Source organism: Chelonia mydas, chromosome 17 (genome assembly GCF_015237465.2).
Source record: "Chelonia mydas isolate rCheMyd1 chromosome 17, rCheMyd1.pri.v2, whole genome shotgun sequence".
NCBI classification, from domain to species: domain Eukaryota; kingdom Metazoa; phylum Chordata; order Testudines; family Cheloniidae; genus Chelonia; species Chelonia mydas.
In genome coordinates this window covers 16,021,273-16,045,879 of record NC_051257.2, presented here as the reverse complement: position 1 = coordinate 16,045,879, position 24,607 = coordinate 16,021,273, and the positions used below count along the sequence as shown (strand labels likewise).

The window sequence follows — 24,607 nt, the reverse complement described above, 5'->3', positions numbered from 1 at the left end:
GATAGCAGAAGAACCCTTACAAAACTTTTTTAAAAAAAAGGAAAATATCTTTTTGAAAGTCAGAACACTCTAAAATAGTACATTCTATTAGAAAAATGTTCCTTTTAGATCAATATGATCAGTGGTACATTGTTCTTATACTAGCTCAGAACTCTTCCATTCTAGTATACCAAATAAAGCAACCTAAAAAATGATAACCGAGGTTCAGTGCTATCAACTTGGGTTCAAATTTCTGGCTAATCAGTGCTAGCCATTCATGTTTTGTTTTGTTTTTTGTCATAAGACAACCCATGGCAATAACTGATTTCTACAATAAGTATAATGCACATTCATAGCGGAATGTAACAACTCTCTTCATAATTGATTGTCTTTTATTAAGCCTACCATTGCTTGTCTCAAGTAACTGCAAAGTGCTATTAAACACTCTAATGAAATCACACAACAATATCTTCATTTGGTTGACAAGGGAAGTTTATATTTGCATTATCCCTATTTAGATTATAGCTTAATGAGGCAGGGACAATGTAATCTTCTGGGTTTTGTTTTGATTTTGATTTTTGTAATAAAATGCTAAGCACACTATTAACAAATAAGCTACTGTTTCTTTTTCAATAGAATAGTTTTTCATCTGAAAAAAATCAGTGGTGCAGCTAACAATACTTTGAACTTCTATAGTACCTTTTGGTCCAAGAATCTAGGAGCACACATTAGAAACAGTCATTAATTTAATCTCCACAGAACTTCACTGAGGTAGGTAAGTATTAGTCCCCTTTTCTTATTTGTAGTAGCACATAGAATGTGCTCGGTATTGTCTCTACACAGGAAGAAACAGTTCCAGGTGATTTAAGTGTTCAACTCCCGTACTCTGAGTGGGAGCTGGACACTTCAGTGCCCTTTGGAGATTTTCAAAGACATGAAGAAAGCAAGTGACTTGGAGGGTAGAGGTGATATGTATAGTTAAATATGTAGAATTTTATGTAGATTACTTGTAGATTTTTATTAAATATACACCACCTATTCCTGATCAATCCACAACAGTATTCCCTCTAACTTTTCCCACACGTGTGGAATGAATTTTGTTATGTGAGACGCATCCACCCTCCTAGCTCTCTATCCCCGCAGAGCACCTCGGCTGGGGCAGGGAGATGCACCTCTTCCCCGGCCCCTGTGCTGGGGCTGGGTTGGGGCCAGGACGGGCACCTCTCCCCCGTCTACAGCATGTCCAGGGCAGGTCTGTGCTGGGGCCGGTGGGGAGAGGTGCCTCTCCCTGCTGCGGCAGGTCTGGGGCTTCGAGAGACGCATCTCTCCTCGCCGCAGCCCTGAGCCCCTGCGCAGGGTTTAATAGGCAGCTGCACAGCCACGTGGCCATGCAGTTTAGAGGGAACTTAGATCCACAGCCTATTCTTGATGCCCAACTTTGTGTAGGCATTCTGATATTTTTTTCTTTCAAAAATTAGAAAGACTAAATTTTAATTTCTTTCTTTTTGCTGAAGGATCTTAGTAAATGTTTGGAATACATGAATGATGTAATTAGAACACAAAACTGCAGTCTGAAATGTAACTCTCTCCTATCCATCATATATGGTTGAGGGAGTTAACATCCATCACACCTCATGTGGGTGGTGGATGGTATTTTTTATTTTGTTTTTGCTCAGAGAATAGGACAATGAATACAGTTTAGATCTGGTTATTTTCAGTTCCATGCGCTAACAGCTTGACAGTACTCCTTCCCGTTCAGCAATAGCAGACACATGCTTAATTTAACAAGTCTCTTGAAAAGATGAAAGAGCTGCACTGCATATAAGCCGTTGTACTGAGAGAGCCATATCCCTTCCTTCAGAAAGAATCAGTTAAGCATTATACAACATAAACAGAACAAGGTTTAATGTAACTACCAAATAAGACGTCAGAACTAAAACCTGACGGCTGACATGATCCTCAGATATAGGCATTTTAAGTTCCTTCATGGCTGCTTCAGAATCTTTTTTTTACTTGGTAGTATTGCACTGCCTTTCTGTTAAACTGTTCTTCCGTGTTTTTTACCTCTTTATGCAAAAACAACCAGCTTAGATGTCTCTTAGTTCATCATCATCTTTGCAGTTTGTTCTAATGTTGATGATATTTATGACCTTCATGAATATAATATAATAATGCTGGCATAAACACCTATGGCCCACCTGTTAATCAGCATAGGAACAGATTTGCTTTTAAGGCATATGTACTGTTCTTGTTCTGTCATATTAATCGCTTTCTTCCAGATGGGCAACAGATGAGTTTTTAAGGGATTTGGGATTGGGATTGGGATTTGTGTTCTGATTGTTACCAAATAATTTGCAGGTGTTTCTGAAGAGGAAAAGGCTGCTGAACTACAGAAGACAAAGACGACATCACTTGTAAACAGGCTGACAGTGGATATTGTAGAAATGGAAGCTCTCCGAAAGTCTGTAGAGGATTTCTTCTGCTTTTGTTATGGTAAGCGCTTAAACTAACTTTTAAAAATCTGAAATAACACTCTTCCTGGGACAACTAAACCATCATTAAAATAGGATGGAGAGTGGCTTATAGTTTCTGCCTTCAGTCTAGACTACTGCTGAGGTCATGAGCTTAATTTTTCAGTAGTTCTAAAGTGTATTTAAACTCCAAAGAGTTTGCTGTCTTATACGTGTTTCACTGCACATGAACATTCTGAATGTTCCATGGAGCAGCTTTCTTTTAAGCAAGAACGAAATATGTAACCTAATGGTAATTCTCTGCACTGTCAACTATGCAGCTTGTGCTTAATTTCTGATCCATGTCTGAGTCCTGTTTTACCCTATCCCCAAAGCAATCAAGGTCTTGGAGTGTTGTAGGGGAAGCATGTTCCTCTCCAGAGGAAGAGGAAGTATTATGGTTTCCATCTTTTAGCTAAGGAGACATTGCATCATGTTACTCAGTGAAGATCTTCTTTGGTCAATTAGGAAGTGGCTTTGAAGGAAGCCTCATGCTGCATTCCCCCTTGAGAAGAATGGTAACAGAAATAGCAGACCATAGGGTGGGAATGTACAACAGGGAAGAACATGGTTCAGAGACATGGGGAGAAACTTAGGACTTGGAAGAAGAAAGGCAAAAATATGAAAGCCTAATTTGTTGTATTTAATCTTACGTATTTTTTGTTTCCCAACAATTTATTTTACAGGTAAAGCTTTAGGGAAGTCCACGGTAGTCCCTGTGCCATATGACAAGATTCAAAGGGACCAGTCTGCAGTGGTGGTGCAGGGCCTTCCTGAAGGACTTGCATTTAAACATCCTGCAAATTATGATGTGACAACACTGAAATGGATTTTGGAAAACAAATCAGGGATCTCATTTGTGATCAAAAGGTTACATTCTTTCCCTTTGATGGGTTTGTCCATTTAAATCAGAACAGCTAATTGATATTTTTCTGTGGGTATCTTAAATTCTACAGTTTTTAAAAATTATGCGCATATACTGTCTGTTACATGAAGAATTCAGTGTTTGTATTTAAATGTCTTACTACCAAATGGGTAATGATATTACTTTTTAGGTAAGAGATTTTTCTTGCTTTGTGTTAATGCAGGCCTTTCCTAGAGCCAAAGAAACACCTAGGTAAGTATCAAGTTGTTTGCAGTAAACAAAACGTGAAAATTATCATTAGAATATATATTTTTATCTTCAATTCTTTGTGGGAGTTAGGGCACCTATAAACACATCTATAAGTATTCTGTTTGGCAGAAATGCCTAGATTGTGGTTTGACTTATTCACTCGGTTATGGAACCATTCTGTTTTCCTTTGTGCCTTCTACCGAGAACCACTGACTGGGGAGAAAATTCATTCCAATACGTTCAATCCTCCTACAGTACTCGTCTTACCGTAAATCAAGTATTATCCCAATTATAGAGAAGGGAAAAACTGATCTACAGAACGGCCAGGTGACTTGCCTAAAACTCCATAGAGAGTCCTGTCAGACCGGGGATTAACACTCATGAGTTCCTCTCTCCCAGTGCTTTAGTTAGACCACGGTTCTCTGATTGCTTATTGGAGGCCCATGCATCATCTGTAGACATGTATTTTATGGACATAATGGAATATACCGATTCCAAGAATCAATGCAAGTGTGTTTGCATGTGTTGGGGAAGGGACTTCTTTAAGCAACAGCTGACTTGTTAGGAGCAAGAATTTCATGCCAGCGTATTTAAAGCCAATACAGAGCCCCATGTTTGCTGCTCCCCACTGTGAAGGGCTACCACAGGGCTTCCATCTTGCAGAGGGCATTGCTTAGGTTCTCCATTAGGAATAAATTTCACTTTTGAAAACAATGTCCTGCTCCACACAAAGTCTGATTTGCAGGGCAGTGTAGACGCACCTTTAGACATGTAAGATCTTGATGTAATAGAAATGGCAAAGATTCCATTAATGAACAAAATGATGTAAAGGTAAGATTCAGTATGCTTAAGAACTATGTAGAAACGTCCATAATTCCTATTCCAATAATATTTATGCACCTAACCGCAATATAGAAACGGTAGCAAGATTGCCAAAACAGACTGGATAGTTTAATAATGTTGAGACATAGCATCAATTTAGCTTTGTTGTTATGACTTCCAGTAACAATGATGATGGGGATAGATAAAATGTTTACATTTAATAAGACATTCTAAAGTAATATTGTATTAGTGTTGCTTTTTAGGCTATAAACCAGGGGTAGGCAAACTACGGCCGCGGGCCACATCCGGCCCTCGAGCTCCTGCTCAGGAGCGGGTTCGGGGGCTGCTCCACGCACGCATGTCGCGGCTCCTGGAGTCAGCAGCATGTCCCCCCTCCAGCTCCTACGTTTAGGGGCAGCCAGGGCTCCGCGTGCTGCGCCCCCCCACCCAGCGCCACTGCCCCCACAGCTCCCAATGGCCAGGAACAGTGGCCAGTGGGAGCTGCAGGAGCGGTACCTGCAGACTGGGCAGCGCGCAGACCTGCCTGGCTGCGCCTCGGCATAGGAGCCAGAGTGGGGACATGCCGCTGCTTCGGGGAGCTGCTTGAGGTAAGCACCGCCTGAGCCCCTGCCCCAGCCCTGATTCCCCTCCCGCCCTCTGAACCCCTTGATCCCAGCCCAGATCACCCTCCTGCACCCCAAATCCCTCATCCCCAACCCCACTCCAAAACCCGCACCTCCAGCCCGAGCCCTCATCCCCTCTCTCCCTCCCCCTCCGCACCCCAACCCTCTACCCCAGCCTGGAGCCCCCCTGAACTCCTCATTTCTGGCCCCATCCCAGAGCCCGCATCCCCAGCCAGAGCCCATGCCCCAGGGGGTTCTGTCCCAGCCCTGATCCTCCTCCCACCCTCCAAATCCCTCTGTCCCAGCCCGGATCATTCTCCTGCATCCCAAATCCCTCATCCCCAGCCCCACTCCAAAGCCTGCACCTCTAGCCAGAGCCCACCACCCCCATCCCACACCTCCCCCGCTGTCCCAGCCTAGAGCCCCCTCCCATACCCTGAACTTCTCTTTTCGGCCCTACCCCAGAATCCGCACCCCCAACCGCAATTTCATGAGCATTCATGGCCCACCATACAGTTTCCATACCCAGTGGCCCTCAGGCCAAAAAGTTTGCCCACCCCTGCTATAAACAGTAACAACAACGAATCTCTTATAAAAGCACAAGCTCTCTAATTTGTGAAACTGAAATTAAATCGTGTCTAGCAAAACAGTATTAATTTATCTTTGTGGCATTTTAAACTTGTATATAATGTAAATGGCTTATAAGAAAACTATAAATTGTATCTTCATTTTCAGGAGCTCATGTGACTGTTACAGATTCTACACGCACGGTTACACCACCGAGTGGAAGGTAAAATGTCTTTTTTTTCCTATTGGAACTATATATATATATATAAACAGTTGTGACCTTTTTTCTGTCTCTGATAAATATAGCACCTTAAAAAAGAGAGAGAAAATTAGAACACTCCATAAACTTTTATGGTTTTCAGTGTCTAGTATGTATTTTTATATGGCATTTATATGGATAAATTTTTTTTTTTTCTGTCTGAATAACCTTTGCTTACCTAAGATCAAAAATGGCATGTGGTTAAACTTCCTCTTACTCTTGGCTATGTGTATATGTATAAGTTCTTCAGAACTCAATGGATATCAGTTTCATTTCAGTCTACATGAGTGGTATATAATAACATAATTAATATGTTACCATTCAGTAATGAGTTTGTCTCGTGCAGCAGTATGTCACAATTATGTCCATCAAGCTTATTCCTTAACACTGTCTCTTCTATTGAATGTCATACAATTTTACCATTTGGCAGTGTCTGGAACAAGTTGGAAATTCATGAATGTAAAATGTGTGTTGCAAAATGCAAATTTTAATGGAATATGTGCTTCTAAATGAAATCTTACGAAAAATAGTGCAGTTCTGTAATACTAAATATGTCTTAAAGAAGTTGGGTAGGGAATGAATGATATTGAAAGCCACATAAAATACTCCAGAATAGCTACTATGTGGCACTGTGAATTTTTTCTCTTAACTTCTTTATATCACTTCCAAGTTATTCGATAATACAAGCACTTCAGAAACTTCCATAAGCGTGTTGTTGTTTCTTCTTTTTTAATTTTTTGTTTTTTTTCCTTTAGTGGGCCTCCTGTCCAAGTAAAAACAGAACCAAATGAGGATTCTGGTATGTAACTGTTTGCACTTCTTTGCAAAACATTCTGAGCAAGCAGCCTTAATTTCAAGTGGTTGCGTTTAGATAGCGGTAGAGAGTGCAAACAGAAAAGCATGAGAACAGCAGCAATTGACTGCAATAAATATATTAACAAACCCCTTCCTTCATCTAACCAAACTATAGCCTACTAATGGCTAAGTAATATAGGATTTAGTCGGTCAAAAGTATCCATTTTGAGGACTGAGAAATGATGTTTTATAAAATTTTATAGGCCGTCTAATAAAATTGTACTAATGACAATGTCATAAGATTGTAGGTAGATGGGGAAGAAGTTGTGATCTATTCCTCCCATTTTTCTTTAGTTTTCTACATCCTTTGGGTAGAGGGAAGAATTAACTAGCCCTGTCAGCTATACTATTCAGTCCTAACATATGGGCTTAATATCCCTTCATGTTTATCCTAGATAGTGTAAATTCACAGGTGCTGTATAGATAAATGATTTTTAGCTCACTTAATACATACAAAGAGTTAGTTTGCATTCTTGTTTTTATAAAGTAATGTGTCAGAGAGACTGAAATGAAGAAGAGGAGTCAAATGTTTGCTGCAAATGTTGCTGGAACATTTGCAGCATTATTAATGCTATTCTGCAGACTCTTGGGGTGGTAATCTTCCTCTAGTCAAAATGTTTTGAAAACATTTCGGAACCAATTTGGTGACCTGCTGAGATCATTGCTTAGCAGAATGTAAACCAGTTCAAGGCCCTACAGTGCTGCTGCACACAGCAAAATGATTCAGTTCCAGAAATCTCTAGATTTCAACTGAATTCAGTTTGTATAAACATAAGTGAGCAAAAATTAGTTTAGAAGTGCCATGTGCGTAGGAGGGGAATGCAAAACTTTTATGATTGGTGATTGTGTACAAGAAGGGAAGAGCTCAGCCTGACTTTTTGGATCCAAGGTTGAGTTTGCAGGGCTAGCAGGTCAGAAAAAAAAATAGGGTAAATTGAGCTTATTTGATAGGGAAGGTATTGAGATGAAAGAAACCTGGAACCCCACTATGCCATTTTTTAAAAATAGTAACTTATTACATTACTTCAAACTGGTTGCTCCTCTTTGTGCAATAAAGACAAGCCAGAATTTTGGTTTTGAATCCCTTTATCATGTGTCTGCGTATGTGACTGGGTGACTTTTCCGTTGCTTCTGCAGGAATTTCACTAGAGATGGCAACAGTAACAGTAAAAGAGGAATCAGAGGATCCTGACTACTATCAGTATAATATTCCAGGTAATATTAGCTTGCATATATTTTGTCTCATAAGATGGTATATCTAAGTGTGACAACTGCTGTTTTTTTCCTGTCTTTAGACACACTGTAGTTGCGTAGCTAAACTAGACTTATTTGTTCTAATACAAAACCTCCATGCTTGTAGCCATTTAAGTAGCTCTCAATGAAGCAAATAGGCATACAGCTACTGCAACAGAATCCCCCCACCCCCTGGCAGGTAAATGACATTATAGATCACTGAAAGTAAGCTAGTATTAAATAACTACATTGAGCTGGTAGAATTGTGGAAGAACGCTAGAATATGTTTTGCTTTGGTGACAGGCTTGCAAATGTAACCTCAGTGACAACTTTTTGTCACCTTTTTACCACGCAGTGTGCTAGAGGCTGTCTGGCTTAAAGCTTCATCTACCATAAAAATTTAATTGCCTAAAACTGGTTAAATTTTTTTAATTGCAAAAATGTCAGTAAATCTGACAGCATTTTTCATTGATTGCTGTTTGTAGTGATCCAATTTTGATTTTGTTTTCCGAATTTTCAAATTATTTTTTACATTTTTCTGATTTGTGAAAAAAATCCACCATGTGAAGCAGCTGACCAATCAGGATTGGCAAGAACAAAAACAAATTAAAAAACCCCCAACAAACAAAAAACATTTTTAGGCCTGGTAGAATTCAATTTTTATTTTTTATAATTTTAACCTATAATATTGATGTATGCAGTGTTATAGCTGTGTCCATCACAGGATATTAGAGAGACAAGGTGGGTGAGGTAATATTTCTTTTTTTTCCCATTTCGGTAAAAGTTAGTGTGAAAGATTAAAATTTTCAGTTGTGGGAGATTATGGGGGCTCAGACAGTAATTACTTAATGACGGTAGATATTGAGATTCAAAAAGTTAAAGCTTCATAACCAATAAAACACAAATTATCAGTATCATATGTCAAAATATATAGGTAAATAATCTTAAATCAAACTCAAGTTCTCAAGCAGTATTTTTCTTTCTTTGCCTGTCTGTAAACTTTGAGTATCATTGATGGAAATATTTTTTCATTGCTTTGGGTGTGAAATCAATGTTTATTGACATTTTACTGATTAAAAAAAACTAAACATTTTGCGGAACAAAGTCATGCAAGAATATTTGTGTTAAGGTTTCTGTTGGATTTTTGAAAAAGAGAAAACTTCAAATATATCAAAGTTTTTGCTAAAACTTTTCAAATTTTGGAAAAGGAGGCTATTTTTTGATGGGAAGAAAAAAATTATTCAGGATATTTCGACCTACATATAAATTTAAGGATCTTTTTTAGCTGTTTACAGCTTTGTCCAGCTTGTGCCTATGGGGCTTAAATCTTGCATATTAGTCTCAGCCTGGGAACCATGATATTACTGCTCATGCTCAGAATTTAGATGTAAAATCTATGGAGTAGGGACTGCCTTTGATATGTTTATACAGTGCCCAGCACAATGCAGCCAAGGACTCTAGGTGCTGCTATAAAGCAAACAAGAATCAGATCCAGATTTTGACAAAAGTAATCAGTCGTTATTTTTTAGAACCAAATTGTGCCCTTTGTATGATGTACAACTCTCATTGGCTTCACTGGGAGATGTATGCCTGCATCTCGGGAGGGAAATTTAGACCTTAGTATAAAATGTAATCTGATTATATTTTTAACAATCAGTATTGAAACAGACTTCACAACTACCCCAGTCTCCTTGCATACATAACAACACATAGTGATGCAGTGTGTTTGCATGAGTTAGGGAAAAACCATATATTGAGTAACTCTCTGCTAGGAACTAAGCAAAAGAACTAAAGCAACTGCCCAAACAGAGCAAAAAAACCTTGCACCCTAAAGGTTTGTGTATATCTTCAGCAATATTGTTTGTCTGGTGAAAAGTAAGTGATGGAAAAGTTTGTTTTTACATAAAAATAACTGACTATGAATTCCTCACTCTGCAATCAGTATTCCAAAGTACTGAAGGTTACTTCAAACAAGCCAGTTATCCCACCAGCCTAACTAATGCAGTCTTCGAAGATACCAGAGATGCTTTGAAATTAAAACAAAGAGAACTGAAAACAATAGGAAAAGGCTGCAAACAAAATGCATCTGACAAAGTGACCAATGAGCTTGTAAACCAGTTATACTTGACAAATCAGCTTGGATCACACAGTGCCAATTCCCTTCAAAACACAAAGTGGCTGAATAATATAATGTGTTTTGGAATTCGAGGGAATGATGAAATGAGGCAGCTAAAATGGGGAAACATCCAACTGAAGCTAGAAGAAGAATGACCCTCTTGACTTTAGACTGATAAATTCAAAAGGTTACACTCACCGTAAAAATACAGAAAGATGTCCAGTTCTAACTACAGATATTTTTTCTCCAGTGGAGATCATCCAGAATGTGAGAAGGAAGTCTCATTTTATCTTGCTAAAAATTGTAAATCCAGTTTGCAACAAGTTGACCTTCAGTGGTACAAGACCCAGTCACTGGGAATGCATTTAATAGAATCCATCTTAAAAACGATTATAGAAAAAGCAGGAATTCATATAGAAAGGAAAATAACAAACCACACTGTTACAAAACACTTAATATAGAAATTAAATGGCCATCAGATATAATTAACTGGCACAATGCAGATAAATGGATACAGACCATTTCAAAGCATAAGTGACTCATCAAAAGTTCTTCCACTGTTGTATACAGTGTTTTAGCCATGTTGATCCCAGGATATTACCTTACCCACCTTGTGTCTCTGATATTTTTTTATTGGACTGTCTTCTGTTGGTGAGAGTCAAGCTTTTGAGCTTTCACAGAGCTCTTCTTCAAGTCTGGGAAATGTCAGCTAAATACAAGTGGAAACGATGGTTTAGCATAAGTAGTTAATATGCATGTCAAGGGACCATTTTAGATGAAGTGGCCTGTTAACACCCCTTCAATCATAGGGAGGAAAGGAAGGCAGAAGGGGGGGCGGGAGGAAACAGTGGGGGAGGGCATAGGGTTGAGTAGTTGGGTTATAGATTGTTGTACTAAGTCAGTAATCCAGTTTGTCTATTCAGTCCATGATTTCTAGTGTCTAGCAGAGATGAATTTAAGCTCCCAGGCTTGTTTTGAAAGTGTTCTGCAGGTTTCCTTTGAGGATGAGGTCAGATATAGAGTGATCACTTTGTGAAAAGTTTCAGAGTAGCAGCCGTGTTAGTCTGTATCCACAGAAAGAAAAGGAGGACTTGTGGCACCTTAAAGACTAACAAATGTATTTGAGCATAAGCTTTCGTGAACTACAGCTTATGCTTAAATTTGTTAGTCTCTAAGGTGCCACATGTCGTCCTTTTCTTTTTGTGAAAACTGTTGCACCCACAAGTGTTGTGGTGGTTTTGTCTTTTATCATTGTCCTGTGTGAGTTCATTCGAGAGTGTAGTGATTGTCTAGTTTCACCCACATAGTTGCTACTGGGTCATTTAGTGCACTGGATGAAGTACACCACACCTTGTGATAGGCATTGTAGTACTTCTAGATCTTGAAAGGTGTGTGTGTGTGGGAGGGGGGGTTGGGTTTGATCATTCTATCAGTGGAGCTATGTCTACAGGTTTTGCATCTGTTGTTCTGGCAGGGTCTGATGCCACTTGGAGTTGGTGTGTCCTGGGTCTGGGGAGCTTGCTTCTGATAAGCTTGGAGAGGTTCAGAAGTTATTTAAAGCCCAGAAGAGGGGGTTCAGGAAAGATTTCTTTCAGGATGGGGTCCCCTTGAGTATGAATTGTAGTTGTTTAATACCCTGTATGGGTTCCAGTGTGGGTCGGAGGGGCGTTTATTTCTGTATTGAAGCTTTTCACAAAATGATCCCTCTATGAGCTTGTCTACACTGCCACTTACAGTGCTGAAACTTGCAGCGCTCAGGGGGGTGAAAAGGGGTTGGAGGCTTTGCCAGCTTTCACCCAGACCACACCACACGATCCATTGTCTACAGCCAAGCTCTACGATACAACCGCATTTGCTCCAACTCCTCAGACAGAGACAAACACCTACAAGATCTCTTTCAAGCATTCTTACAACTACAGTTACCCACCTGCTGAAGTGAAGAAACAGGTTGACAGAGCCAGAAGAGTACCCAGAAGTCACCTACTACAGGACAGGCCCAACAAAGAAAATAACAGAACGTCACTAGCCATCACCTTCAGCCCCCAACTAAAACCTCTCCAACGCATCATCAAGGATCTACAACCTATCCTGAAGGACGACCCATCACTCTCACAGATCTCCGGAGACAGGCCAGTCCTTGCTTACAGACAGCCCCGCAACCTGAAGCAAATACTCACCAGCAACCACACACCACACAACAGAACCACTAACCCAGGAACTTATCCTTGCAACAAAGCCCGTTGCCAACTATGTCCACATATCTATTCAGGGGACACCATCATAGGGACTAATCACATCAGTCACACTATCAGAAGCTCGTTCACCTGCACATCTACCAATGTGATATATACCATCATGTGCCAGCAATGCCCCTCTGCCATGTACATTGGCCAAACTGGACAGTCTCTACGTAAAAGAATAAATGGACACAAATCAGATGTCAAGAATTATAACATTCAAAAACCAGTCGGAGAACACTTCAATCTCTTTGGTCACTCGATTACAGACCTAAAAGTGGCAATTCTTCAACAAAAAAACTTCAAAAACAGACTCCAGTGAGAGACTGCTGAATTGGAATTAATTTGCAAACTGGATACAATTAACTTAGGCTTGAATAAAGACTGGGAGTGGATGGGTCATTGCACAAAGTAAAACTATTTCCCCATATTTATTCCTCCCACCCCCCGCTGTTCCACAGACGTTCTTGTCCACTGCTAGAAATGGCCCACCTTAATTATCACTACAAAAGGTTGTTCCTCCTCCTCCTCTCTCCTGCTGGTAATAGCTCACCTTACCTTATCGCTCTCATTACAGTAAAAAGAAAAGGAGTACTTGTGGCACCTTAGAGAAATTTGTTAGTCTCTAAAAGTACTCCTTTTCTTTTTGCGAATACAGACTAACATGGCTGCTACTCTGAAACCTCTCATTACAGTGTGTACAGTAACACCCATTGTTTCATGTTCTCTGTGTATATAAATCTCCCCACTGTATTTTCCTCTGAATGTATCCAATGAAGTGAGCTGTAGCTCACGAAAGCTTATGATGAATTACATTTGTTAGTCTCTAAGGTGCCACAAGTCCTCCTTTTCTTTTTACAATATGTGCTAACTACTTATGCTAAACAATCTGTTCCACCTTGCATTTAACTGAAACACTCAAAATACCTTTCCCAGACCTGAAGAAGAGCTTTGTGTGGCTTGAAAGCTTTTCTCTCTCACCAACAGAAGTTGATCCAATAAAAGATATTACTTCACCCATGTTGTGTCCTGTTACTTTTGTGACTTCTCTTCTCTCTTAGGGCAGGTCTACCCTATGGGGCTTAGTTGATCTAAGTTATGCAACTCCAAAATAGTCTACGTAGCTTAGGTCGATCTTTGGCGGTGTCTACACCGCACTGGGTCAATGGGGAGAAACTCTCCCATCGACTTACCTTATGCTTCTCATTCCGGTGGAGTTCTGGAGTTGAAGGGAGATCGATCTGCGGTCGGTTTAACGGGTACTTACTAGACCCGCTAAATCGACTCCTGGTGGATCGATTGGCACACCGTCAATCCCTGGTAAGTGTAGATATGCACTAAATGTCCCACCTTGTTAGCAGGTGTGGGAATCCAGGAGGGATCTACAGGTCAGTTGTTGCTGCATCTTTAGGCCAGGAATGGCTCATAAGATTTCACCATGAATATAATATAAATGAAGTGGGAGTATCCCTCTGGCACAGGGATCCGGGCCTGTGACAAGACAGGTCTTGAGGAAAGGAATCCTAGAAAGAGGATTGGGTTTGAGTTCATATAGAGTTATTCTGAAATTATCATTTTGGTAATAAACCAGACTCCGGAAGGGGAATGACTTTTACTCTGTAATGCATATGTAGCTCTTATTTGGAGCTGGGTTGGGACCCCATCAGTTTGCATGTAATACCAGAATAGTAGTAATTGACAAATGAGTCACTGATAGCAATTATGTCACATAGATTTAAGAAACCTGGGACTGGACACTGCCTTTTTTCTGTTTTACTTGGTCATTACTTAATCTCCAAATGAATTCTTATTAATGCTTGAGTAGTTTCACTGCCTCTAGCCAAATCTGTTGTAGCCAGCGGTTCTTATGCATGTGAAGTGGTAGCAGCAGTATTGTCTTTTCAATACCTATGTAAATTGGTGAAGTCCTCGCCTATTTCCAGGCAAGAGCTACATACTTGTGTAATCAGAAAGTGTCTTGATTCTAAGAGATGATAGAGTGTAAAAATCACACACCCACCAATCCATCACTTCCTTGTGGTAATTTTGAACCTTTTTGAAAATATAGTTTGCCCAGTGACGTTAGGTGAAACTATCCCAAACCACTAAAAGATACCAGTTAGTAATCGTAATTGTTTTAATATAATTCCAAGAGATTTTTCTCTTCTGAGTATAGCCTTTCATAAACTCATTGAATTGACTGTTTCCCAATCATAATGTTGTTGTGATAGTTTTTTAAACTATGGAAACCAAATGTACTTCATATGGTATACTTAATAAAAGGAGCTGGTTTAACACATGAATTCAGTGGCTGAAAAAGTGAATTTTACTGTGAAAAAGATTTTTAAAGACTTACATTTGTGTCTCCAAAGCAGGCCCTTCAGAAACTTCAGAAATTGATGAAAAAATTGCTCTTGCAAAGAAGTACACAGGTATTTTTTCAATTCTGTTTCGCTCAGCAACATTTTCTTGCAGCAGTGTTAGTATTTGGATGTCTGAGTGCTGATTCTCAAGATGCTGGAGTTCTATGTTTGGTATGAGACAAGTAAGATCTCACATCTAAATTTTCAAAAGGGACAAGTGTTTTTGTGTGCTAGAATTTTTGGGTGCCGAATTTAAAATACAATAAAAGGGGACCCTGTCTTTTTCAGAGGTGCTCTGCCTTCTAAATCTACTCTCTTAACATCGGGCCCTTTTAAGACAAATTCTGAGGCATCAAAAATTACTAGCAATTCTTGAAAATTTAAGCCTTGTTTCCATTGCAGTTTGGTGTGTAAAATTATGCTATTAATAAACGTTTTAATAACCCTCTTTGCATGCCACATTTCAAACTTGATTCTTTTTAAAAGTATTATGGGTTAGGACGTTGGAGTGGAGAAGAAAGCATGGGGGGGAAGCAGTTTAATGGGAAAAGTGTTTGTGGTTGGTTAGGGAAGATGTTTTTCGCAGAATTTGAACATCTGGTGAAATTGTGTTGCCTAAACTCCCCACTCCCACAAAATCAGCAGTTTGGGGTGTGTGTGTGTATATTATGCCCATTTACAAACATTAGAAAAAACTAATTTGCACCTCAAGAAAGACACTTCTGTATAAAGGTCAGACTGCTTTTGCTTTAATGAATTTTTCAGATTCAGAAATTGAGATGCATTTTTTCAGTTCATGTGGATTTTAGATATTTATAGTTTTGAACTTGCCTTATTAAAATACTTATTTTGAATATTTAATGTTAGCACAGGTTACTCTGTATTTTTATTATGGTATATTTTACTTTATATTTATCTAAGGAAGCCACCAGGGTTCCGATTGCAGTGAAGGAACAGATGTGGAAATACCGGTAGAAGGTTAGAGATATGAAACTTTTTTCATAAACATGAATTAACAGCATTGAAAAGAAAATTTCATTTTTTAAATAAATATTTGAAAACAATGAAACTTCAGTACATTGAAACTGTACGTTATCTCCTCAACCATTCTCCTTGTGAATGGATGGCTGGTTTTGTTGTTTCTTCTCCCCCCCCCCCCCCCCCACCGTGAATGACTTATTGTGATGGGAGTGATCATTCTTTTAAATTATTAATTGCATTTGTCAGGTGCCCATCACCATAATATCTAAAAGCTATTACATGAATTCAGAAATATGATCCTCCAACCAGTTTTATTCCATCCCAAATCATAAACTCATGGGTTTTGTGGGCAAGTTATGATGGCAACAGTACTCACTGTTACAGTCCTTATTATTTGACTTTCAAAGGTGCCTATCACATAGTGTGTAGATGGCATTGCGTAAATTTAGAAGTGCATTAGGTCCCTCAAAAAAGAATAAAGTTCTCTGCTCTTCCGATCTGCATTAATAAAACCATGTGCCTGGGAGGAAATAATCTGGGTGCATTGCTTCCCCAAGCAAGTATCATGACCACTTTGACACTTAATTGTTAAGAGAGAACTAGAAGAAAGAAATGAGTGTTACAGGGCAACCTGAAAGGGATAAGACGGAGGCTCAGCCTTATCTTTGGCAGTACTGAACTCCACAACCACAGACCCTCCACTAAGAGTGCCTGATTTAGGCCTCTACTTGTTTAAACCTGAGCTCTATTTCCATGTCGTTCTTAAATCTGTTTTGTCTTTTGTTAAATGAGAACTATTGAATTGAAAGTTGCACGCTTTTTTGCTAAGAACTCAAAACCTATTCATGCTTCAAGTTAAGTTAGTATGTTTAAAAAAAGATGCTGGGGCAATTCAGAAAATTACAAGCAATTAAGCCTTACTTTACTGCTAGGACATTTTTTTTGTGATTTAAAAGGAGTAAAAGAAATGGCTAGATTGACACATGATATGGACAAGCTAGGATGGTTTATATGAAGGAAAATCCTGCGTCTGTAATCTACTAAAATTGTTTATGTGCCCACAAATTAGTGCCTAAGGGAGAAGAATCAGTTGATGATTAAATTTTCGAAAAGCCTTTGACAAAGTTCCTTATGAGAAGTTATTAAGGAAACTAAGGGCAGACAAGGTTTAGTGAATGGACAACACAATAGCAATTGCACATCAGAAGGAATAATTTAAACTATGTATTACTGAGCTTTAAATTGATTGAAACCACTCCGAAAGAACTTGCCGCATCATTATCCTGCTTTAAATGTGCAGCGTGGGTAAAATAAACATGTTAAGATATATAAAGAATGGTAGACAAAATAGTAGTGAAAATATTCTAGTGTTATATAAAAGATAGTATGCCTTCATCTAGAATATTGTATTGAGTTGTCCTACTGTTTTGGAAAAGATGATACAGCAAATACTGAAAACATCTAGGGGGGTGCCGAAAATCATTACAGAGCTAGAGAGATGTTTGTATGAAGAGAGATTGAAAAGGTTGGGACTAATTAGTATATTGAGGAGACAAAAAAATTAATGCCATATCAAAAAATGCCTGGTATATGAGAGGTAAATTTACCCTTGAAAACAAGTAGAGGGAGGCAGTGAGTGAAACTGAATGGTAACCTATTTAAAATAGAAAAGATGATTTAAAAAAAAAATTATATACACACACAATGTAACAACTTTGTGGCAATAAGTTCCAGGTATCATTGAGGTCAAGAGGTGCTTAGAGGTCAAAAAGAGTTATCTCTTTTATACTGGTAATATCTACAAGTTAGATAAGACTTGCTTCAGGGAATAAGCCAACCACTGATACGGTTTAAGAAGAAATTACGGTACTCTTCTGGGCATACTATTTCGTAACTGTCCACTATGTGACTTCGTGCATGTTCCTCTAAAGGATGTCAGACACTGGATACTGGACTAGATGGACTGCTTGTCTGATCTTCTGTGGCTAAAGGACCAGGACATCATAATCCTCTTTGTGCTTTGAGTTTACCAGTTACCTGTGTTACTCGTGAATTAAACGGAACGAGTGTAATACAGTTTTTCTGAACCAGGTGATAGATTTGACATAGGTGAAATGTGCTCTATTTAATGTGTTACAGTAGCTGTTGCTGATGACTATGATATAAAGTGAAAAGCAATGATGAAGGGAGAGTGCTCCCTACTGACCACCGAACAAAACAATTTACTATGCTTCTAGCTTAGAGATCTCAAAGACAGTGTTCATCCAGGTATACAACCACAGTGCCTTTTAACTAGAGAATTTGCATAAATCTTAACAGTTTCAAACAAGAATCAGCTTCCTTTTTAAAAATTTTTTTATCCAGTGTATATGTTTTTCCCCACTCTATACTGTTAAGGCAAATCCTGTTCACTATACTGATGCATGTTGCCCCACTGAAGTCAGTTTGACCCCCATCTCCATCATTTTGCACTGTTAACATTGTAATCTGTAATGAAAATTATTTTAGCACAACCAGAGGAAGTCTGCCATGAATGGCGGCAGAAAATATATAATCTATTAGGGCACAAAGCCTTTGTTTACATTTTTAAGTAATCCTTCATGACAATGAGGAATTATTTATGATTATATGAATCCTATTAAGCCAAGAATAAGAAATTTCCTACACTGCTGCATATGAAATTTAGCAAATATAATCCTTACCTCCTTACCTTTGTCTAGAAATGCTTAAAGGCTTGTGGTAAAGTGTCTCTGTTCTTGGGTTTTTTTTAATTCACAGTGTGCAACAAACATATTAATATGCCATTAGGCTTCTGTGACAAGTGGCAGTGTGAATGCTAAATTGCTGAACACTTGGGTAAAAGTACTTTATAGTGCATATGCCATTCTGAAGTTCTTTTGTGATCTGTTTTTGTTCTCAGATTCTTCTCAGCATGCCCCTTCTGAGACAAGTGAGGACCCTGAAGTTGAGGTCACCATTGAAGGTTAGTTTTTCCAACTCCTGCTTTCCAATCTTTTTGGGTTCTCTTGGTAACAAAAGCCTTTCACAACTGTCTGGCTGAGTATGCATGATGTTTTCTTTCACCCACTACCTAGAGTAGAATAAATTTGATCACCAGTCAGCATTGACCAGAGTCTGAAATGAGAACTACCACTTAAGCACACTTACTCCAAGAAGTTGAGTAAAAACACAACATACCAAAAACATTGTGATTAAATCTTGTTGTTTTTTTCTAGCATTAATAGTACAAAATATTCATTACTGTAATTGTAAGGTAAAATATAAGACTCTGAAGAACATATTCATTCTTAAAAAAAGAAAAGGCATTTTATTAACACATTTTAGACACGTACAAATTCCTAGTTGAGACAAGCTTGTGGAAAGGACTCGTGAGTTGCATGTACAAGTACTGTAACTGAAGCTTTAAACTAATTGTCTGATGCTGATTAAAAATCTATTGGCAAGATAACAGCTGTTTTGGCCTCTGATTTGTAATAAGTGTGTACAGTGATGTAGCTGCAGTGAAAGTACTGTAGTGTCACTAAAGCAATTAAATGTTGGGGTTTTTTTGTACTAGAAGACTGGTTGGAAGTCCTCTGCCATACAAGTAAAAACACACTGAAAAGTTGGCTCCTATCATAGAGCCAAAGAGAGACAACGAGTGGCTACAAATTAAAATATACACTGTGCTTTCCAAATGGAATACACTCAAGATATCCTGGGGAAAATGCTGTCTCAAGCATGAGACAGGCTTCAGTTTTCTTTTTCTAATTATCGAGTTCTCTTATCTAGGATTGTAAATATTACAAAGATGAAAGGATTTTTTTTATAACAACATGAAGAAAAAAAGTCAAACTTCTGGCATAGTTCTGGATTTGTTTATTGGTGTGCTAAACCTCTTTCATCAGAGCAGAAAGACCTGAGGCCTTCATCAATTGCTTTCCTTAACCGCATTTTCTGTCCGTTAGGTGAATTTGGCCTCAGGAGCATAACTAGGCTCTGGAGAAGGGAGCCTTATAGCACAGAAATGAGAGAGTCAAAGGGTCTTATTTCCTGCTTGCTGCAACTATACCCATGAAACTACTGGAATTAAAAACTTCAGAACAACCCCTGATATTTTGAGCTCTTGTTAAATGAAACTTATTCCTGTCTCACAGGGTTGTACTGGTTTGAAGCTCTATTTCTGTGGAGCTCTTCAGCTCTGCAGGGACAAATGTACCATAAGAGGCTGTAGAGCTTACTTTCATGCTTTAGTCCTGTGTAGGCCCTACATTTAGATAGTGCATTTCAAGACTTAGGCCTGATGTACACTGAAAAGTTATATTGGCATGGCTACATTGGCCAGGGTGTGAAAAAACACATCCCTGACTAACATAACTCTGCTGACAAACTCCTAGTGTAGATGCAGCTATGTCGACAGAAAAGTCTTTCCATTAACATAGCTAACGTCATTTGGGGAGATGGTGTTCCTACACTGACAGAAAAAGCTTCTTTGGGCAGTGTAAGCTGCAGCTACATTATGGGGCTATGCCAGTATATCCTATGCAGGGTAGGCATAGCTTTAGTGGATAGATTTTTTAGTTAATCAGATAAACATTTAGTAAATGTTTATTTTTGCTGTCCCATGATGACTTTTTGTGACTAAGCATATGTTCAGAACGCCACTTAGTTCTTGTTGTGTTTAACATCTTCCCCAGCAAAATGTGAAATAAATGTTGCTTAAACTAAACTTTGCTACATCCTGGCACTCTTACTCTCCTAAGTAGTTTTAACACAGGCAGATACTCTCTTTAAATCTAGGATTACTCACATGACTAAGGTTGCAGATTTGGGCCCTTAATAAGGCACTGATTGATACTTCCATTAGAATTCTGAGACTCCAAAACCGTGTCAACGCTGTAAAGTACGTGTCTGGATAAAACCATCAGTGATGTGTCTCATGTTGATTTTTAAGATGATGAGGACTACTTACCACCCAACAAGAGACCGAAGAACACTGAGTCAGCAAATGAGGCTGCTAATGCTGGGAGAAGAAAAGTGAGAGAATTCAATTTTGGTAAGATTCAAATTCAAGTTTCTCTTTATCATTTGCTTCCTAAAAAACTTTCCTTCTTGATGACTCTAGATAACATCAGGTTGTGGGACTTTTGAAGAGATAAATAGAGGCATTCAGTTAACACCCATATTTCTTTGTAGATATATTGCTACAGTGCAAGCAGTTATAAACCACCTGTTTTTGTTCACCTGTAAAGTGATCCTCTAACCAGAATTTGGACTAATCAAAGTTGTAGCTTTTATAAACCATTTGGAAGCCATTGTGGTAGAGAGGAGGAAACCGTAACAATATAAACATTAGAAATAGGATAAAACGAAGTAGAAATCAGTTTAGCCATTTTCTCATCTGACCTCTTGAGAGAAAATCTGAGAAAAGAGTGAGGCCGGTCACTTTCACTTTAGCTTAATGGATAATTGGAGTCCTAGGCCAGGAGCCAATCCTAGTTAGTTTCTCTCCACACTTCAAGTTACACAACAAAGGTGTGCCAAGGGGAGCCATGCTTGGGAAAAGAAGGGAGACTCCTTCATGGTGAGTAGCCTGGCTTAGGCCTTGTCTCCATGGGAAAGTGGTTTTTTTGGTTTTTTTTTAACATTGTTTTTTCTGTTATAACACATACAGAGTAACTGTAGTGAAAGAGTGCATCCACATGCTTTGTTTATTCTGGCTTAAGCTACTTCCATTTTGGATCGTTGTGTCCACAGAGCACTGTGATTTTTTTGAATTAGCCACACAGTATTCTGGGCAGATACCACAGTGAGTTCTAGTGTTCAATCTAGTGTTCTGCCATTAGGCTGTATGCACTCTGGGATTTTTCTCATAGCACATTGTGGGATGCCTACCAGAACATACTAGACTTTGGGCTCAGACTAAACAATTTCCATGGCTCATCTGTGTTTTGTGAGGCAAGTACCATTTTCAAACTGCTGTCAGACAGCGTGGAGAAAACATGCCAAGCACCATGATCGTGTCATGAATGTGAAGGAGCTGCTGCACCTCTCTGTTCGTGTTCATGGCTTTGGATGGGTGGCGAGACAGCCACAGCCACGTGGGTAGAGGAGGAGTTTGAAATAAAGCTGTTACTTCTGCAGGACACTTTCCCGGAGCAGCTCCACTCAATGGAGCGCCACTTTTGCACTCAGCAAACTAGCGCTTATGGGCAGGACATGATAATGATGCAGAACTGGCATGACCAGCACTGGCAGCAGAACTTTGGAATGACAAAAGCTACTTTTCTAGACATCTGCAAAGCCTCCCCCTGGAGTTGCAGTGGTGGAACACCAACAGGGGGGTTCCCCTTCATATTGAGAAGTGTACAGCCAAAGCCCTTTGGAAGTTCACCGTCTCTAATTTCTACCAGTCAGTAGCTAACTACTTTGGTGTTGGCAGATCAACTGTCTGGATTGTTCTCGTGGAAGCATGCACTGCTATTGACAAGGTGCTCTTGGGCCTTGTCATAAAGCTTGGCAGTGCACGGGAGGTTATTGATGGATTTGCGCAAATGGTGTTCCCACATTGTATTGGGACTCACGTATCAATTCTTTGCCCCTCAGACTTCATCAGAAAAGGGTATTTGTCTGTGGTGTGCTGCAAAGCCTGGCTGATCACTATGGAAGGTTCACCGATATTAATACAGGGTAGTCTTGCAAGGTCAAAATTGCCAGGAACTGTAGAAACTCAGCCCTGTTCACTCCTCCAATGAAAAAAGGAACTTTTGCTCCCAGGACCACTATGGACATTAATGGTGTTGCGATTCCCCCTGTCATTCTGAGAAACCCAGTTTATCCTCTGCTTCCTGGGCTTCCGAAGCCTTTTACTGGACGCATGGACAGGAGAAGGATGCTGTTTAGCTATACCCTGAGTAGCTACAGTATGACAGCGGAATGTGCTTTTGAAAGATGGAAGGGAAAGTGGAATTATCTTATATCCTAACAAGACTGGATGCTTGTGAGCCATATCTGCCCTGTGAGATAGGTGCTTGCTGTGTTTTGCCCAGCATCTGTGAGAGCAAGGGAGAAGTCCTCATTGATGGCTGGGTGGTGGAGGTGGAGAGATTTTTCTCAATGTTGTGAGTAGCCAGAGACGGTGCTTCTAAGGTGCCACAACTTGTCGGGGAAACAGTGTCAAGGGAAACGTGCTCCTACTTTGAAACCAGAGTGCAATGGGTAGAAAATGAATATACTGTGACCAAATGAATGGTAGGTGGGTGTGCGTGAGAGAGAGAACATTTTATTAGGAAGTGATGTTTTTATGGCGGGCGGAGGGAAGGAGATTTCTCAACTGATTTTCTCGTGATAAATGCATCTTAGCAGAGATGTATTTGGCAAAGTCTGAACGTATTCTCCCACGTCATCTTTTGCTTCACACAGAGACTTTTCAGATGCTCAGGGCGGTGGCATTTCATGTGGTAGGGAGGACAGAGAAAAAGTGCAAGTAGATAGTGGTCTCCATGACAACAGTAAGTTGATATTTTCTCATTTTTTGGAATGCCATTGCCATCTGCTCTTCCCAGTCTGGGGTGTGCGTGGACATTTTCCACTTTACTTCCCCTTCCTATAGGACTTCTGTATCAGTGCTGGCTGCGAGATTGGTGGATAATGGAGAATGAGTGGGGGACAGGTTAGTAATTACATGTGTGTGTCTATAGGCAACCTTACACTGGAGCTTGTTACCCTTATGTGTGTTCCCAATAGGTAGAGGATGACTGTTCAAAGTCAGTGGGCAAACCAGGGAGCTATGCAGCGCTATTGTTTCCTAGGATGGTGCCCCCACACCCTACGCTGGTCCAGGAGAGGAAGGGAAATGCCACCTATCTTGGCAGCCCCAAAAAGGCTGCATTGGTTTGCAACGTGCATGCCAAACAGAGGGCTATCTTTGCTTTAAATTCTGTTTTTATAACTCATGCAGATCAGGAGCACTACAAAATAAGTAGACTTCTGCAGTAATTGGTTTGAAACCAAGGGGTGGTTAATACTGAAGGTCTGATTAAAATTAACCATGAATGCTTTATAATCCCTATTCGTTTTGAAATGTCTCTAGCCTAATTTTGGCAATTTACGTGATAAAATGTAAAGATAGCTGAAAGCTTTGGGGCACTGATTAAACTGTGAGCCAAAATACTTTTTCTGTGGCTTTTTCTCCTACTGTATCTGCCGTTGCAATAAACATGTGCTTTGAAATGTGTCTGGTTTTTCTTTTAACCCCTGCAATACCACCATCTTGGAGGGTGGTCGGCAACAGAGGGAGAATCACACAGGAAGGGGGATGGGACAATGAGTTGTTAGTTTGGCCAGTGGTTGTGGAATTTGATACTTCAGGGAAATAAACCCTTTAGGGCTTAAAGGGAAGATGCCATTTTGAGCACACTAAAGGAAGGTTGGGGAGAGGCAGAGACTCCACGCAAAATGGCAGCATCCAGCCAGCACCTGGAACACAGTTGTTTAAGAAATCTCCTTATATAGTTGTATTGTGTTACAGTACCTAATACTTACTAGTAGTTCTTCCCTACACAGCAGTTTCAGGCTGGCTTTCTGCCTGGGTTTCTCTTGTTCCTGGGTCTCTGGCTCAGGGTTTGGCATGCCAGAGAGATCTTGGCTGTCTGGGAGAATCTCCTGGATGAAGTCCAGGGTTGCTTCGGTGCCTTTGATGGTCTCTTGGGTATTTCCAAGGCCACCCTCCCAAAACAGTCCATGTGGGTCCCACCAGGTCTAGTGCTTAGAGTGGGGAGCCCCCAGCAGAGATTCCCCTGTGAATTGCTAAATCCAAAGCAGATTGATTAGTGCGGGATGAGATACCAGATAATTTGAAAAAAGTTTTTGTGTGGCCGCAAGGGCGTTTATCCTGAAAAAATCAGTTATTCCAAAAAAATTTGCCATGTGGACAAGGCCTTATTCTT

General features: G+C 39.7%; 1 protein-coding gene across 9 annotated transcripts in view; it reads left to right on the top strand.

The window, feature by feature from the left end:
* The window catches only part of GTF2I (general transcription factor IIi), a 75,773-nt gene that overhangs the window by 22,547 nt on the left and 28,619 nt on the right, over window positions 1-24,607 (top strand). For 3 of the 9 annotated variants that reach the window (XR_006286228.1, XM_037880109.2, XM_037880108.2), the window contains exons 4-13: window positions 2,338-2,472; window positions 3,176-3,359; window positions 3,578-3,606; window positions 5,784-5,838; window positions 6,630-6,673; window positions 7,867-7,944; window positions 14,688-14,747; window positions 15,600-15,656; window positions 18,580-18,642; window positions 20,614-20,715. Coding sequence is in view for 6 of the 9 variants with exons in the window: in XM_037880109.2 (XP_037736037.1) it covers window positions 2,338-2,472; window positions 3,176-3,359; window positions 3,578-3,606; window positions 5,784-5,838; window positions 6,630-6,673; window positions 7,867-7,944; window positions 14,688-14,747; window positions 15,600-15,656; window positions 18,580-18,642; window positions 20,614-20,715 (807 nt within the window). In the remaining 3 variants the exon portion in view is untranslated. The remainder of the gene's footprint in view (window positions 1-2,337; window positions 2,473-3,175; window positions 3,360-3,577; window positions 3,607-5,783; window positions 5,839-6,629; window positions 6,674-7,866; window positions 7,945-14,687; window positions 14,748-15,599; window positions 15,657-18,579; window positions 18,643-20,613; window positions 20,716-24,607) is intronic. The other 6 variants (XR_006286229.1, XM_043530829.1, XM_043530830.1 and 3 more) reach the window with 3 other exon arrangements.